We start from the raw sequence: 15107 nt of genomic DNA, 5'->3' as shown, positions 1-15107 counted from the left end.
TGTCGTTGTTTTCTTATATCTTAATTTGCTTCACTTGCCTGCCAAATACCGTTCACATTTTCTTTGATATGAAGTTCACAGTGCCTGGTAATTTTATATATACATATATATATATATATATATGTATATATACAAAACATATATATATATATATATATATATATATATATATATATATATATATTCTTTTTTTAAAGGCAGTAGTTTTCTAGCTTTTAAAAAAACTAAGTTCCTCTTTTTTTCAACCAAAGTCTTATATAGATTTCCAATACAGGAACCAGAAAATGGAGGTGCTTCAAGGGTTCCACCTCTTCTACCACACCCTACCACCAGCACCCCCATCAGTGCCGAAGGCAGTGCCAAGATCATTTCTATAAAAATGTATAATCATTGATTCTAGATTGAAAGTAGCTGCCTATCCTTCTGAATGTAACTTGCCATCAGGTCGATAAGTATGTGGATTATGGCCTTGTACTGTGAATGGTTAGGCATCCCCCAAGTAGGTAAATATAGTCTATGTATGTGTGTAAGAGATCATATAGGTAGGGAATGGTGTCTGTGTTTCTACTCAGTTATGTGTTTCCTGTGAAAATACCTCTTATCCAAACAACAAAGCAGAGTAATAGGCTTTAGAGTATAGGCTTTAGAGTTTGACAGACCTGGGTTCATACCATGGTTCCACTGATAAGTAGCTGTGAAACTGCCAATTACTCAACTTCTCAAACCTCAGTATTGTCAACTGTAAAACAGGAATAATAATTGTGCCTACATATTAAGATATATCATCCAATATTTACTGAATGCCTTCTAAATTAAGTGCCAGGTACTGTTTCTAGGTGCTGGGAATGAAGCAGTAAACAAAACAAAGTTCTCAATCTCATACAACCAATATCCTATTAGGGAAGACACATTGTGAACAGTCAAACCAATGGGTGTATAATGTAAATGTAATTTCAGAGAATAACTATGAAGTAGGGAGTGGTAAGGGTGGAGGGTGACTATTTTTAATTGAGGAGTCGGGATGGGTTTTCCCAAGGAGTTACTAACATTTGAAAAGAGATCTGAATGAAATGAGAGAGCAAGATGTGACTCTGGAAAAAGAGTGTGCCAAGCTGCATGAACAGCAAATGCAAAAGTCCTAAAGCCAGAACCAACTTGGCGTGTTCACGGAACATCACCAGCTTGGAGTCAACCCATAACTGGATATCTCTACATACTGTCAAGCACTCCTTAAAATTCCTGTCACGGTTTCCAGTTCCTATGCTTCTTATCTCTTTGGTTGCTCCTTTATTGATTCTGTGTCTACTGACCTTAAGTTACTTACTCTATGAGAGGAATAGTGCTAGGGTGACACAAGGACAAAATGATCTCTAATCTCAAATGGAGAAGATAAAGAAAGTACACAACCAACTAAAGCAGATCAGACTAATTGATAACACAGAAGCATAAGTAGATCTCAGAGCACAGCGGAAGAAGTCTTTCTTCCTGACTTGCGATCAAGGGTGAGGATGGTTTCACAAGAAGCTATAGCTCTGATGAGTTTCATAGAAAGATTAGGAGTTCAGCAGATGAAGAATGACAGCAAAGCAAGAACAGCATCATGAAAGCTGTACCTTTTCATTCATGTTTTCCGCTCCCTCCTGTTCATGCCCTGATAGTCATGATGGAGTTACTGTTTGTTCCTGAATGTGTTGTACTTTTTCACCATGAAAATGTTGAGTCCTTAATTTAGGCCTGTTGACATATAAATTACATATATGCCCATTTAAAGTAATCAGGACCCTCCTAATTATAGTTATGTAATATACCCAAATGATTTTCATGTATGCCCTTAAATGTTTAGTCATCTACAACTATCTGCATCAGTATTGTTTTTTATCTCTGATAGCTAACGTACTCTGTGTTGTTTATATCTTTGCAGTTCATTTCGATGTACTTTGACAAATATTCCACAGACACAGGCTTTACTGAATAAAGCTAAGCTTCCTTTAGGATTGTTGTTACATCCCTTCAGAGACTTAACGGTAAAGTAACATATTTAAAAATATTAGTGGGTACTGACCTGTGTACTTATGTGCGAGGTATTCAGATTGTATATTTTCTTAGAATTTTTTTCATTTTCTTTCATTTGAAGTTAGAATTAATCATTTCTGTCAATTTCAATACAGCAAACATTTTCTGTCACCTGCTTTGTGACAGGCCCTAAACTAAGCACTGGTAAATACAAAGATAATTAAGTCACTGATGTTGCCCCTAAGAAATTCTTATCTAACAGGGGACAAAGATATCCCAAATAATTACAGTGCAAATAATTACAGTGCAGGAAAACTAATACATGTAACTAATCAAATTCTATGAAGTACTTCGGTGGTGAATATAGTATTGGAAGGGATTTCCTCTGGGTACAGTAGCAGACTTTTCTACAAGTAATGAGATCTAAGCTGGATTTTGAAAGGTTAGTAGTTTTAGAAGTTGGAAGGGCCGTAGAGGATAGATAAAGTTTAGGAGTTCTTTTTTAAACATAAAGGAAACACCAGCAATGATATGCATTTAGGGAGGAAAACCATGTGATTGTTCCCAACTGTATTAATGAAATAACCTTTGTAATAATAAAGTTTAAATGCTTCAAGTCTATTGAATTAAAACATTACTTTTTAAAGTTTCCACAGTAAAGTTTACTTTACCTAGCTTGCTGGATTTTTACACATACTTCTGGTATTTCATGCAGATATGTTGAATTTAAATTAAAATATCTAAACTTCAGAAATAACGTTTATCCAGATACATTCTATTTATACTTTAAGTTGCATTTCTCCCTCACACATTTTTATGACTGTGGTTTTCTTTGTTCATCGCTACTGAGTTTCTTTTGCTCTCATTCAACCAAAATATTTATTGACTACCTATCATGCTGGGTGCTGAGGATACAGAGGTCATTGCTTCCTCATGGAGATTTCTTTCCTACTAGGATGTATAGAAAGGAGCAAAGTGAATAGAAAATAAAATAATTATAACATGCAATAAGTACCTTGAATTTATTCATTCAGTAAATACTATTTGAGCACCTGTAATAAAATTGCAACCTTTATCGCAAAACCAAGATAGTTAATTTCCCATATACACATGTGAATTTTTTTTTTTTTTGGCTGCATTGGGTCTTTGTTGCTGCGCGCGGGCTTTCTCTAGTTGCATCGACCGGGGGCTACTTTTCGTTGCAGTGCGCAGGCTTCTCATTCTTCTCATTGCAGTGGCTTCTCTTGTTACGGAGCACGGTCTCTAGGCACATGGACTTTAGAGCGCAGGCTCAGTAGTTGTGGAGCATGGTCTTAGTTGCTCCACAGCATGTGGGATCTTCCCGGATCAGGGCTCGAACCCATGCCCCCTGCATTAGCAGGCAGATTCTTAACCACTGCGCCACCGGGGAAGTCCCCGAAAATTTTTGTCTAAATACATATTCCATATATGATACCTTCTGGAAGTATATACACTAAGTTGGCAGCAGTGACTTCCTCTAGAATGTAGAATTCTGAATAATTTATTTTCTTATTTTCAGTTAAACATATTTCCTGATTTTTTTCACAAATGATATGTAGTTATGTAATAAAAATTATTTTTGTGAAAAAAATTAAGTACAAAAATAAATGTTTGTGTATGGATAGGGAGAAAAAAAGCCAGAAGGAAATATACTAAAATGTTACCAGGGGTTAATTCAGGGAGGTAGAATAATATGTATCCTATTTTCTAAATTTCTTATATTGAATATAAAGTTCCTTTCCCAAACTAAGCATAAAGAGATGTATAGTGTTTGAGGCACATTGTGTTTGGTTTCTCGTGGCCACAGTCCCCAACAGGACTGTGTGGCTGTCTAACAAGCAGGGTCTTGAGAGTCTGTTACCAGGTGCAGGCAAGCAGCAAAGACAAAGGCATTTTTATATGGTGCATGTTTCTTTCTCACTCTTGTTCCTTGAGTTCAGCTGATAGCTGAGGTTATTCTGTTTTCTTGGCCAACCAGGCCTTTTCTTGTCTGCCAGTAACTTTCATTACATTTGGTTTGACTTTATTTTAGTGTTATTTTATCGTTTGCTACAGAAGAGGGAGAAAACTTGAGAGCTGCTTGTGTTGCTCAGTGCACCACTGGATTTTATTAAAATGTTTCAATTTCAAAACACAGGTGTGGTTTCTGTTCTGTATATGGAGCAGAGCAGTGTGTGATCCATTTTCCTCTGGAGTGCTTTTTCTGCTACAACAGCTTTATTTTATTTCCTAGCAATTACCAGTGATAACATCCAATACCATTGTGAGGTGCCGATCTTGTCGAACATATATCAACCCTTTTGTATCCTTCATTGATCAACGTAGATGGAAATGCAATTTGTGCTATAGAGTTAATGATGGTGAGTTTCATATTCTTAAAATAAGTGTTTTATATTTTAAACATTTTGACATTTTTGCCATTATCTGGTCTCTCTCTCCTCATTGCTTTAAAAACTTCCATGCCACTTTTAATGGAGAGAATACAGGCTAGGGACACTTAGTTTTGGCTGGCCAAGGGATAATGAGGAGAGTGACAGGGAGGGAAAGTAAAAAGAATTCATAAAACCAGCAGTGAAGGCCATGCAGATGAGATCATGCAGACTAATTATGCTTGACCTTGACAAGTTAAGGTTGTCTTCTGTTTGTACATTTGGTTCATTCAACTCAGTGTGGATCTCTGCCAGTATGTGTGAACACGTGTGCATGTGTATCTGTTGTCCCCTTTAGTCATTCTTAGGTCCTCTTAGTATAATTGCTTTCCAATCTGTGTTTCTGTCTGATTTCTTTTCCATGTCATGTGATATAAGAAATAGGACACAAGCCTAAGAAGCAAGATTACTTGTATTCTGGTTTTCTCATCAGATTTTAGTAAATAAGTTTTTTATCCTTCTGATTTATTTTTTTAAAGAGGGCTTAAGGCATTAGTTTTTATCATTAGATCTTCACAGAACTGTTGTAAACCTCATAAATATTGATGATAGAGGAGTTTATTTCTCAGCGTGTATATGTGTTACTAAATTTGTACTGGATTCCTAATCTTATCTAGTTCCTGAGGAATTTATGTATAATCCCCTTACCCGATCTTATGGAGAGCCTCATAAACGGCCAGAAGTTCAGAATTCAACCGTGGAGTTCATTGCTTCTTCAGATTATATGGTAACTATTCAGTGTTAAAATTAGTCGTGGGATGCAGTTGTATTGGTCATTTGTAATTTGCTGTTAAGTGAATTCTTGTCTAAATTTTGAAATTGTCCATAGTATGAATTTTTTGAAATAGTGCTGAAAGTTTATACTTAATAAATAGAAAGCTCTTTGTAAAGATTACTTGATCTCCTAGAAGAATGCAGTTATATCACTAAGAAACATCGGTAATGTTTCATGATGAGCCCTAGCATCTACAATTTGTTGTCATTTTGATTTGATTACTTGCATGGAGTGAATATAAATATTCTCTTTACCACTTTCCTTAAACAGAAAAACTCGTGTTTTTGCCAAAAACTGCCACTTTCTGGCTCTTAAAGATATCACCATCTTACTGGTTCACCCAGTACAAATATCAAGATAAATGGATATTAACTTGAATCTGACTTTTCTCTTTCCACTTCGTCATAAAATTCTACCTGTTTTTTAATTATACTGATTCTTCAGATCTCATTCTTCTTTTCCGCTTACAAAAACAAATTCTTTGCCTAAGTTCTGCTCATTTCTTTATTATTTCTTTATTATTTCTACTCATTTAAAATATCTGTATAATAACTTGCATTTCTTCTGTGTCCTCACTTCTAATCTTTGTTGTCTGCATAAATGTAAAATGTTGCTAGTAGGAAAAGGTGAATAGGGACAACTAATGTGTATGAAGTTCCTGGTGCTTGACCCATTTCCTTCTTTATTTCTGTGATTTTTTTATGATCCTTTGTGTCCAATTTCACATCTGCCCAACTACTGTTTTCTCCTCTGTTTCCATATTAATATATTTTCCATTTTAACTCATGGTCACTTTTACTCTCAACTTCTTCTTCACAACTTGTTATATTCCCAGCTCTGTTCTGGCTCCTTAGGAATCAGTCTAATTGAAGTGGTGAAGTAAGAAGTAATCTTTAATTTTTAGCATATGACCTATATGATTCTTGATTGGCATATCTTCCTTTTTTTTTTTTCCCCAAATACACTCAGTAAATATCCAGTAGTAGTTGTGATATAAAAAGAATAAATTATACCTACTAAATACATTACATTATTTCTATTCCTTTCAGCTTCGTCCACCTCAACCAGCAGTTTACTTGTTTGTTTTAGATGTGTCTCATAATGCAGTAGAAGCTGGATATTTGACAATTTTGTGCCAATCACTGTTAGAAAATCTAGACAAGTAAGAATTTTTTTTATTCATTGTGTGTGTGTGTGTGTGTGTGTGTGTGTGTGTGTGTTTGGTATGTGTGCGTGTATGAAGTGTTTATTAGCAATTTATGGGGTTGGTTTTTATTAAGTTTGATTTCATTCGTTTGTCACTAAAAGAGTACATCCTGGCTACTTTAGAATAAAGATCCTGCTACTTAGATTATTATGATTTATGACTTGATATCTGATTCTTAAAACCATAAAAGTTTTAATACTTGGTAAGGAATTTAGATCTCATCTAACTGTCCCTCTGACTTAGCAGATCTGAGCACTGGGACTCAGAAAATTCAACTTAGCCAGGGTATCAAGAGAGAAATGAGAGAAATCTAGCTGTAATTTATGCCTGAGCAAGGAGTTTTTCATAAGATAGTTTAAAATGTGCTAATGAGAGAATGAGCCAAAGAAAGGGAAGGAGGGAATTGATTTTGTGCTGAATATTTCAGGAAACCAGAAACTGAACAGGTGCATTAGTAAGGAGCTTTATTGTGGAAGTGGAAACAGAGTATAGCATAGGGTGCTTATACTTGGCTTTAATTCCTACCTGTGTGTCTGCCAGTATTAGTCATGAAGGAGACCCGTAAATAACTTAAAAAATGAACCTTTTAAATCTCTGGAAAACAAAGTTGTTTATACATTTCTCTTTCTACTCCAACACTCATAAGAAATATGACTTAAGATTGTTAGTAAGAGTAGTTTCCTATTGCAGTGATTCTTGGCATGTGTAGAGGTGTAGGGGTGGTTATGTATGAATATTTTGTCAGAAGTACTAGGTTATTCCAAAAGGTTCTTTTCCCCCATCTTCCATTTGAGTTTGAGAGTCCTTGCTCTACTGAGTGCTAGCTGTAGCTACCATAATTGCATATCACTGATCTTGGCCTGTGAATAAACTGATAACATTGAGACATTCAAGATTAAAAACATCCATAGACATTAAATGATTTGCTTTTAGATTCTGTTAGTAACTTGGAGTTTTCATATTTTTATCCTTGATTGAAGCATTTGCCCTTTTTTAAGTCTCAAGTGCTTAATTCGGACATAACTTCAGCATTGTGTGGCAATGGAAGGCCCTCTGCAAAGAAATAGTTTTGTTTTTTTGTGCTACGCGGGCCTCTCACTGCTGTGGTCTCTCCTGTTGCGGAGCACAGGCTCCGGACGCGCAGGCTCAGCGGCCATGGCTCACGGGGCCCAGCCGCTCCGTGGCATGTGGGATCCTCCCAGACCGGGGCACGAACCCGTGTCTCCTGCATCGGCAGGCAGACTCTCAACCACTGCGCCACCAGGGAAGCCCCAAGAAACAGTTTTTATGACTGAAGAGTTAGCTTGCTGGTAAAGTATATGAGAATATAGCCCTAGAAATAGGAGCCAGTCCAACAAAGATGAGTGACTGCAAATTCAATGGACTGTGCAAAGCCAAAAAGATAAAATTGGGAATGAAAAATAGTTTTTAAAATTATCATTTCTTTCTTTAGGCTTCCTGGAGATTCACGAACAAGAATAGGATTCATGACCTTTGATAGCACTATTCATTTCTACAATTTACAAGAAGGATTATCACAGCCTCAGATGTTGATTGTATCTGATATAGATGGTAAGCAGTGAATAAAATAAAACTCTGTTTATTAATAAAACAGAATTTTGGGATTAAGCCTACTTTATTTTACAGTACATCTTGTTGTAATGCTATACGGATAATTTAGCCTACTTTGGTATTTGTTTTAAAATAACTGTTTTCCTGGAAAATACTTGATTCTAAGTTTTTTACACCCATGTGTGTGTACTTATACATGCTCGAGCACACACACACATATAATACATACAGCGTATATATATATTTAATAAAGCAATATTATGGTACCCGTTAACATGTATGGCCTTAGAAAAACTAAGATTTTTTAATTCAAAATTCTTTTGGCTTGATTTATCATTTGGTTAAAATATATGTTTTCCCTGTAGATGTTTTTCTACCTACACCGGATAGCTTACTTGTGAATCTGTATGAAAGTAAAGAGGTGAGATTGATCTTTTTTCTTGAAGTATTTCTCTTACTGCAACTGATTACTAAAATGCTGAACATGTGTTTACTTGGTATATATTAACATTGCAGTAGACAATGTAGGTAGGTATCTGTTGACTACTCACTTTACAGTCCTCCAAAATGCAGTGGCACGTACTATACTCTGGAATGTTTTTTTTTTTTTAACATCTTTATTGGGGTATAATTGCTTTACAGTGGTGTGTTAGTTTCTGCTTTATAACAAAGTGAATCAGTTGTACATATACATATGTTCCCGTATCTCTTCCCTCTTCGTCTCCCTCCCTCCCACCCTCCCTATCCCACCCCTCCAGGCGGTCACAAAGCACCGAGCTGGAAATCGACAGTAACACATTCATAGTAGGGGACTTCAACACCCCACTTTCACCAATGGACAGATCATCCAAAATGAAAATAAATAAGGAAACACAAGCTTTAAATGATACATTAAACAGGATGGACTTAATTGATATTTATAGGACACTCCATCCAAAAACAACAGAATACACATTTTTCTCAAGTGCTCATGGAACATTCTCCAGGATAGATCATATCTTGGGTCACAAATCAAGCCTTGGTAAATTTAAGAAAATTGAAATTATATCAAGTATCTTTTCCGACCACAACGCCATGAGATTAGATATCAATTATAGGAAAAGAGCAGTAAAAAATACAAACACATGGAGGCTAAACAATACACTACTTAGTAACGAAGTGATCACTGAAGAAATCAAAGAGGAAATTAAAAAATACCTAGAAACAAATGACAATGGAGATACAACGACCCAAAACCTATGGGATGCAGCAAAAGCAGTTCTAAGAGGGAAGTTTATAGCAATACAAGCCCACCTTAAGAAGCAGGAAACATCTCGAATAAACAACCTAACCTTGCACCTCAAGCAATTAGAGAAAGAAGAACAAAAAAACCCCAGAGTTAGCAGAAGGAAAGAAATCATAAAAATCAGATCAGAAATAAATGAAAAAGAAATGAAGGAAACAATAGCAAAGATCAATAAAACTAAAAGCTGGTTCTTTGAGAAGATTAACAAAATTGATAAACCATTAGCCAGACTCATCAAGAAAATAAGGGAGAAGACTCAAATCAATAGAATCAGAAATGAAAAAGGAGAAGTAACAACTGACACTGCAGAAATACAAAAAATCATGAGGGATTACTACAAGCAACTCTATGCCAATAAAATGGACAATCTGGAAGAAATGGACAAATTCTTAGAAATGCACAAACTGCCAAGACTGAATCAGGAAGAAATAGAAAATATGAACAGACCAATCACAAACACTGAAATTGAAACTGTGATTAAAAATCTTCCAACAAACAAAAGCCCAGGACCAGATGGCTTCACAGGCGAATTCTATCAAACATTTAGAGAAGAGCTAACACCTATCCTTCTCAAACTCTTCCAAAATATAGCAGAGGGAGGAACACTCCCAAACTCATTCTACGAGGCCACCATCACCTTGATACCAAAACCAGACAAGGATGTCACAAAGAAAGAAAACTACAGGCCAATATCACTGATGAACATAGATGCAAAAATCCTCAACAAAATACTAGCAAACAGAATCCAACAGCACATTAAAAGGATCATACACCATGATCAAGTGGGGTTTATTCCAGGAATGCAAGGATTCTTCAATATACGCAAATCTATCAATGTGATTAACCATATTAACAAATTGAAGGAGAAAAACCATATGATCATCTCAATAGATGCAGAGAAAGCTTTTGACAAAATTCAACACCCATTTATGATAAAAACCCTGCAGAAAGTAGGTGTAGAGGGAACTTTCCTCAATATAATAAAGGCCGTATATGACAAGCCCACAGCCAACATCATCCTCAATGGCGAAAAACTGAAAGCATTTCCACTAAGATATTTTATTCTTTTTGTTGCAATGGTAAATGGGAGTGTTTTCTTGATTTCACTTTCAGTTTTAGCCATAGTAATCAGAGAAGAAAAGGAAATAAAAGGAATCCAAATCGGAAAAGAAGAAGTAAAGCTGTCACTATTTGCAGATGACATGATACTATACATAGAGAATCCTAAAGATGCTACCAGAAAACTACTAGAGCTAATCAATGAATTTGGTAAAGTAGCAGGATACAAAATTAATGCACAGAAATCTCTGGCATTCCTATATACTAATGATGAAAAATCTGAAAGTGAAATCAAGAAAACACTCCCATTTACCATTGCAACAAAAAGAATAAAATATCTAGGAATAAACCTACCTAAGGAGACAAAAGACCTGTATGCAGAAAATTATAAGACACTGATGAAAGAAATTAAAGATGATACAAACAGATGGAGAGATATACCATGTTCTTGGATTGGAAGAATCAACATTGTGAAAATGACTCTACTACCCAAAGCAATCTATAGATTCAATGCAATCCCTATCAAACTACCACTGGCATTTTTCACAGAACTAGAACAAAAAATTTCACAATTTGTATGGAAACACAAAAGACCCCGAATAGCCAAAGCAATCTTGAGAACAAAAAATGGAGCTGGAGGAATCAGGCTGCCTGACTTCAGACTATACTACAAAGCTACAGTAATCAAGACAGTATGGTACTGGCACAAAAACAGAAAGATAGATCAATGGAATAGGATAGAAAGCCCAGAGATAAACCCACGCACATATGGACACCTTATCTTTGATAAAGGTGGCAGGAATATACAGTGGAGAAAGGACAGCCTCTTCAATAAGTGGTGCTGGGAAAACTGGACAGGTACATGTAAAAGTATGAGATTAGATCACTCCCTAACACCATACACAAAAATAAGCTCAAAATGGATTAAAGACCTAAATGTAAGGCCAGAAACTATCAAACTCTTAGAGGAAAACATAGGCAGGACACTCTATGACATAAATCACAGCAAGGTCCTTTTTGACCCATCTCCTAGAGAAATGGAAATAAAAACAAAAATAAACAAATGGAATGTTTTAAAGAATAATATTGCTTTGCCTTCTCAGTAATTCAATTTTTAATCTTTGTTTTCCCAGCTTATAAAAGACTTATTGAATGCATTACCAAATATGTTCACCAATACAAGAGAAACACACAGTGCCCTGGGTCCTGCGCTCCAGGCTGCCTTTAAATTAATGTCTCCAACAGGTGGCCGTGTGTCTGTATTTCAGACACAGTTACCTTCCTTGGGGGCAGGACTTCTGCAGTCCAGAGAAGATCCTAATCAGAGATCAAGCACAAAGGTATTTTATATTAGTTTCTCTGTCATATTTAAGATCCTGTCTTCTACCTCTATAGACTGTGTAATTATTTGTTTGTTATTCTATTTTTCTACTTCATTGATAGTAAAAAAAAAAAAAAAAGATAACTGGTTTTCTTTTTAGAGAGTTTAATTCAATTATTGTTTTGTTTTTGTGTTGCAGTGTGTTCTTTTTATTACTTTGTTTACAAGTCATAGAAATTTAGAAATTATCTACTCTAACCCTTTCATTTTACAAATGGGGAAACATTAAATGGTCTTGCCAAAAGTTATTAAGTATTTTATGGTAAAGATGTGACTTGATTTTCTGACTCCACTGCTCTTTTCTATTTCACAAGTGATAATACTTACTAAATCTGAGATATTATAATTTAACATGCACATACTAATAAACTTTTTTATTATAAAGGTAATATAAATCATTGTATAAAACTTGGAAAGTGGAAACAAATATAAGTCAATTATCTCACTGTCAGGATAATAGCATTTAGTTATACAAATACAAATAAGCATAACTGGGTGTCATACATTATTCTATATTTTTTAAATGACTTTTTTCATTGAAGAGTACATAGCATTTTCTGAGGTCCCTAAAAATTCTCCTTAAAAAAATGTTTTTTAGTAAATGTGAAAAACTCGATTTAATTAATTGCCTGCTAGCTGTTGAATAGTTGTCACCACTGTTTTCACTATTAAAAGAAAAGAATATGAGGCTGAATATTACTAGGGTTTTACATGAAGATTTGGTCAGGGTATTTTAATCCCTATTTCAAATAATAAATGAACTGGGACAATCATTTTTGTTCTGTACATAAGTTTTGTCTGACCTCAACTTACATATGTATGAAAATGCCATTACAACTAGTTATGAGTATGAATTAAACACATTTAATAGTGTTTTAAATCTTTAGCCCCATATTTGTTTTTTCCATAAGATAAATTCCTAGAAGTGAAATAATTGGATCAATGAGTATAAACTGTATTTAAATTACTGTTGTATTCTACTTACTGGGGGTTTTATCAACCTGTACTCTTAAGGACTCATCTTCTAGCCACCATTAAGTATTGTTGCTTTTTTATTCTTTACCAATTTGCTAAAGAAGAATAGCACTATATTGTAATCCACTACAAAATACTGAGGTGTTTTGAACAGAGCAAAATGTTTACTGATTCTCTGATACAGTTTTAGGGGTTTTTTCCTCATTTAACTTCCAGAAATGTTCTCTATCTGCCTGGAACTCAAAAGCTTAAGTATCTCTTCTGTTTTAAACTCTGATATAATAGTCATACACTATAGTTAAGAAGATTGAAATATTTTGTTGTGCAATGTAGCATAGTAATTAAGAACTTGGAGCCCGGCTCTTGCATCCTTAACTCTTCTCTGGTGCCACCTCCTCAGCTCAAGTGTCCTCATACCAACAGGAAAACTTCCTTAATCTGTTATTCTCTCATGTTGTTATGTAACAGTATACGTACAGTAATGGGTAACAGCACTCACTCTGGAGCCAGACTTCTTGGGTTTATTATATTCCAGCATCTGCCACTGAATGACAATGTAATTGGTCAAGTTACATAATCATTTTTTGGGCCTCAGTTCTCTCATCTGTAAAATGTTGGTAACTCTATGAGATATATGTTATTATGAGGGTTAAATAATTTATATAAAACATCTGTGCTGGCACATAAGTGCTTTATAAATGTTAGCGATTGTTATTATCCTCATAGGAAATTTGTGCCAACTACCTAGACATTTTAAAAACTCCTTAGTTTGATAGGGGGACAGAGGATATCCTCTTCCTTATTTTAACAGACAGAAATATATGCATAATTCAAGGTTTCCAGCTCTTACTTTATGACCTGTTGACTTAGGTTGTACAGCATCTTGGCCCTGCAACTGATTTTTATAAGAAACTTGCTTTAGATTGCTCAGGGCAGCAGACTGCAGTGGATCTGTTCCTTTTAAGTTCACAGTACTCTGATCTCGCTTCTCTAGGTAAGGAGATATCATTGTGTTTATCTGTTTACATAAACATTTTTAGCATATAATTAAATCTAAACTCTTTACTAAGAGTTCTCAATAGTTTGGGGAGAAAGATGTGAATTAGATAATGTCTATGAAAATTACCCGTAAACTTTAAAGCACTATACACATATAAAATGCTATTATGGGTTGTTGTTGTTGTTTTCAAATACAATTCCTTTACCATTCTGCTCAACAGTAAATTTATTATATATTTTACAAATGTTTGTGTTTCTCAGATATATATATTATCCCCATTTTGACCACTTTAGTTTTTTTTCACTACGAGTTAGATTTCTTCATAATACAGAATGTGCGCTGCTATTGGACAAGTAGAATATTATTGTTTCTGTAGCTAATACTTATATTTCTCTCTAAAGCTTGCATGTCCAAGTATTCTGCAGGGTGCATCTATTATTACCCATCTTTCCACTATACTCACAATCCTTCACAAGCAGAAAAGTTACAAAAAGATCTAAAACGATATCTCACAAGAAAAATTGGATTTGAAGCTGTTATGAGAATAAGGTGTACTAAAGGTATGAAATTATATAAATTATATTTTATATTATATACTTTTGTTAAAATTAATAAGCATTCATATACTGATGACCTTTGACTACCTATAATACTCATAAAGGATTTTCTGCTTGATCCAGTTAGCTATACCCTGTTTTAAATATAGTTATTAAATAATTGCCCAATTTTTTAAGCAATTTGAATAAGTGGGCAAAGGTAATGTTTTGCTTTATTAGAAAGAACCCAAGAGAAAGTCCACATTGGAGGTGATTTCAGAAGAATTTGAGGAATAGGGAAGATCTTAAGTGAAAATCGGCAGATTAATAATCTTTGCCTTCCTAATCATTCAAATGGTCTTCAATTTACATTATCTCTTTTATGTGAATGTTTGCTGGAGGGATTCTCATCCCTTATTTTAATTCTTAAGTAAGTTGTATAGTAACCTTCATTTGTTTAATTTTGCACGTTAGGTCTTTTTTGTCTGACTTCAGATTACCTGTAGGAAAATATCATAAGATCGTCAATACAAGTTAAATGTGTAGCCTCCTTTTGTATAACCTGCATTGGTGTTTTTGAATTGATATTTTAGAACCTCCACCAACAATCCAATACTACTCCCCAGTTATCCTTTTGATTCAAAATCAGAGATATTTTTTATTTTAAAAAGTAGCTTTAGGGCTTCCCTCGTGGCACAGTGGTTGGGAGTCCGCCTGCGGATGCAGGGGACGTGGGTTTGTGCCCCGGTCCAGGAGGATCCCACGTGCCACGGAGCGGCTGGGCCTGTGAACCATGGCCGCTGAGCCTGCGCGTCCGGAGCCTGTGTTCTGCAGCGGGAGAGGCCGCAGCAGTG

The 15107-nt window shown here is 35.1% G+C and overlaps 1 protein-coding gene across 1 annotated transcript in view; it reads left to right on the top strand.

Annotated features, from left to right (window-relative positions):
- LOC103074859 (protein transport protein Sec24B) overlaps positions 1–14288 on the top strand; it is a gene marked incomplete at its 3' end in the record, with an annotated part of 80739 nt that extends 66451 nt beyond the window's left edge. Inside the window, exons 8-16 of the mRNA XM_007452166.1 lie at positions 1922–2024; positions 4268–4394; positions 5081–5190; positions 6288–6400; positions 7899–8017; positions 8383–8438; positions 11495–11701; positions 13588–13711; positions 14119–14288. Coding sequence (XP_007452228.1) covers positions 1922–2024; positions 4268–4394; positions 5081–5190; positions 6288–6400; positions 7899–8017; positions 8383–8438; positions 11495–11701; positions 13588–13711; positions 14119–14288 — 1129 coding nt within the window. The remainder of the gene's footprint in view (positions 1–1921; positions 2025–4267; positions 4395–5080; positions 5191–6287; positions 6401–7898; positions 8018–8382; positions 8439–11494; positions 11702–13587; positions 13712–14118) is intronic.
- Between the last annotated feature and the right edge of the window lie 819 nt (positions 14289–15107).

Source organism: Lipotes vexillifer, unplaced genomic scaffold (genome assembly GCF_000442215.2).
Source record: "Lipotes vexillifer unplaced genomic scaffold, Lipotes_vexillifer_v1.1 scaffold22, whole genome shotgun sequence".
NCBI lineage: Eukaryota > Metazoa > Chordata > Mammalia > Artiodactyla > Lipotidae > Lipotes > Lipotes vexillifer.
Note: the sequence above shows the minus strand (reverse complement) of the source record. Positions and strands in the feature narration are given on the sequence as shown.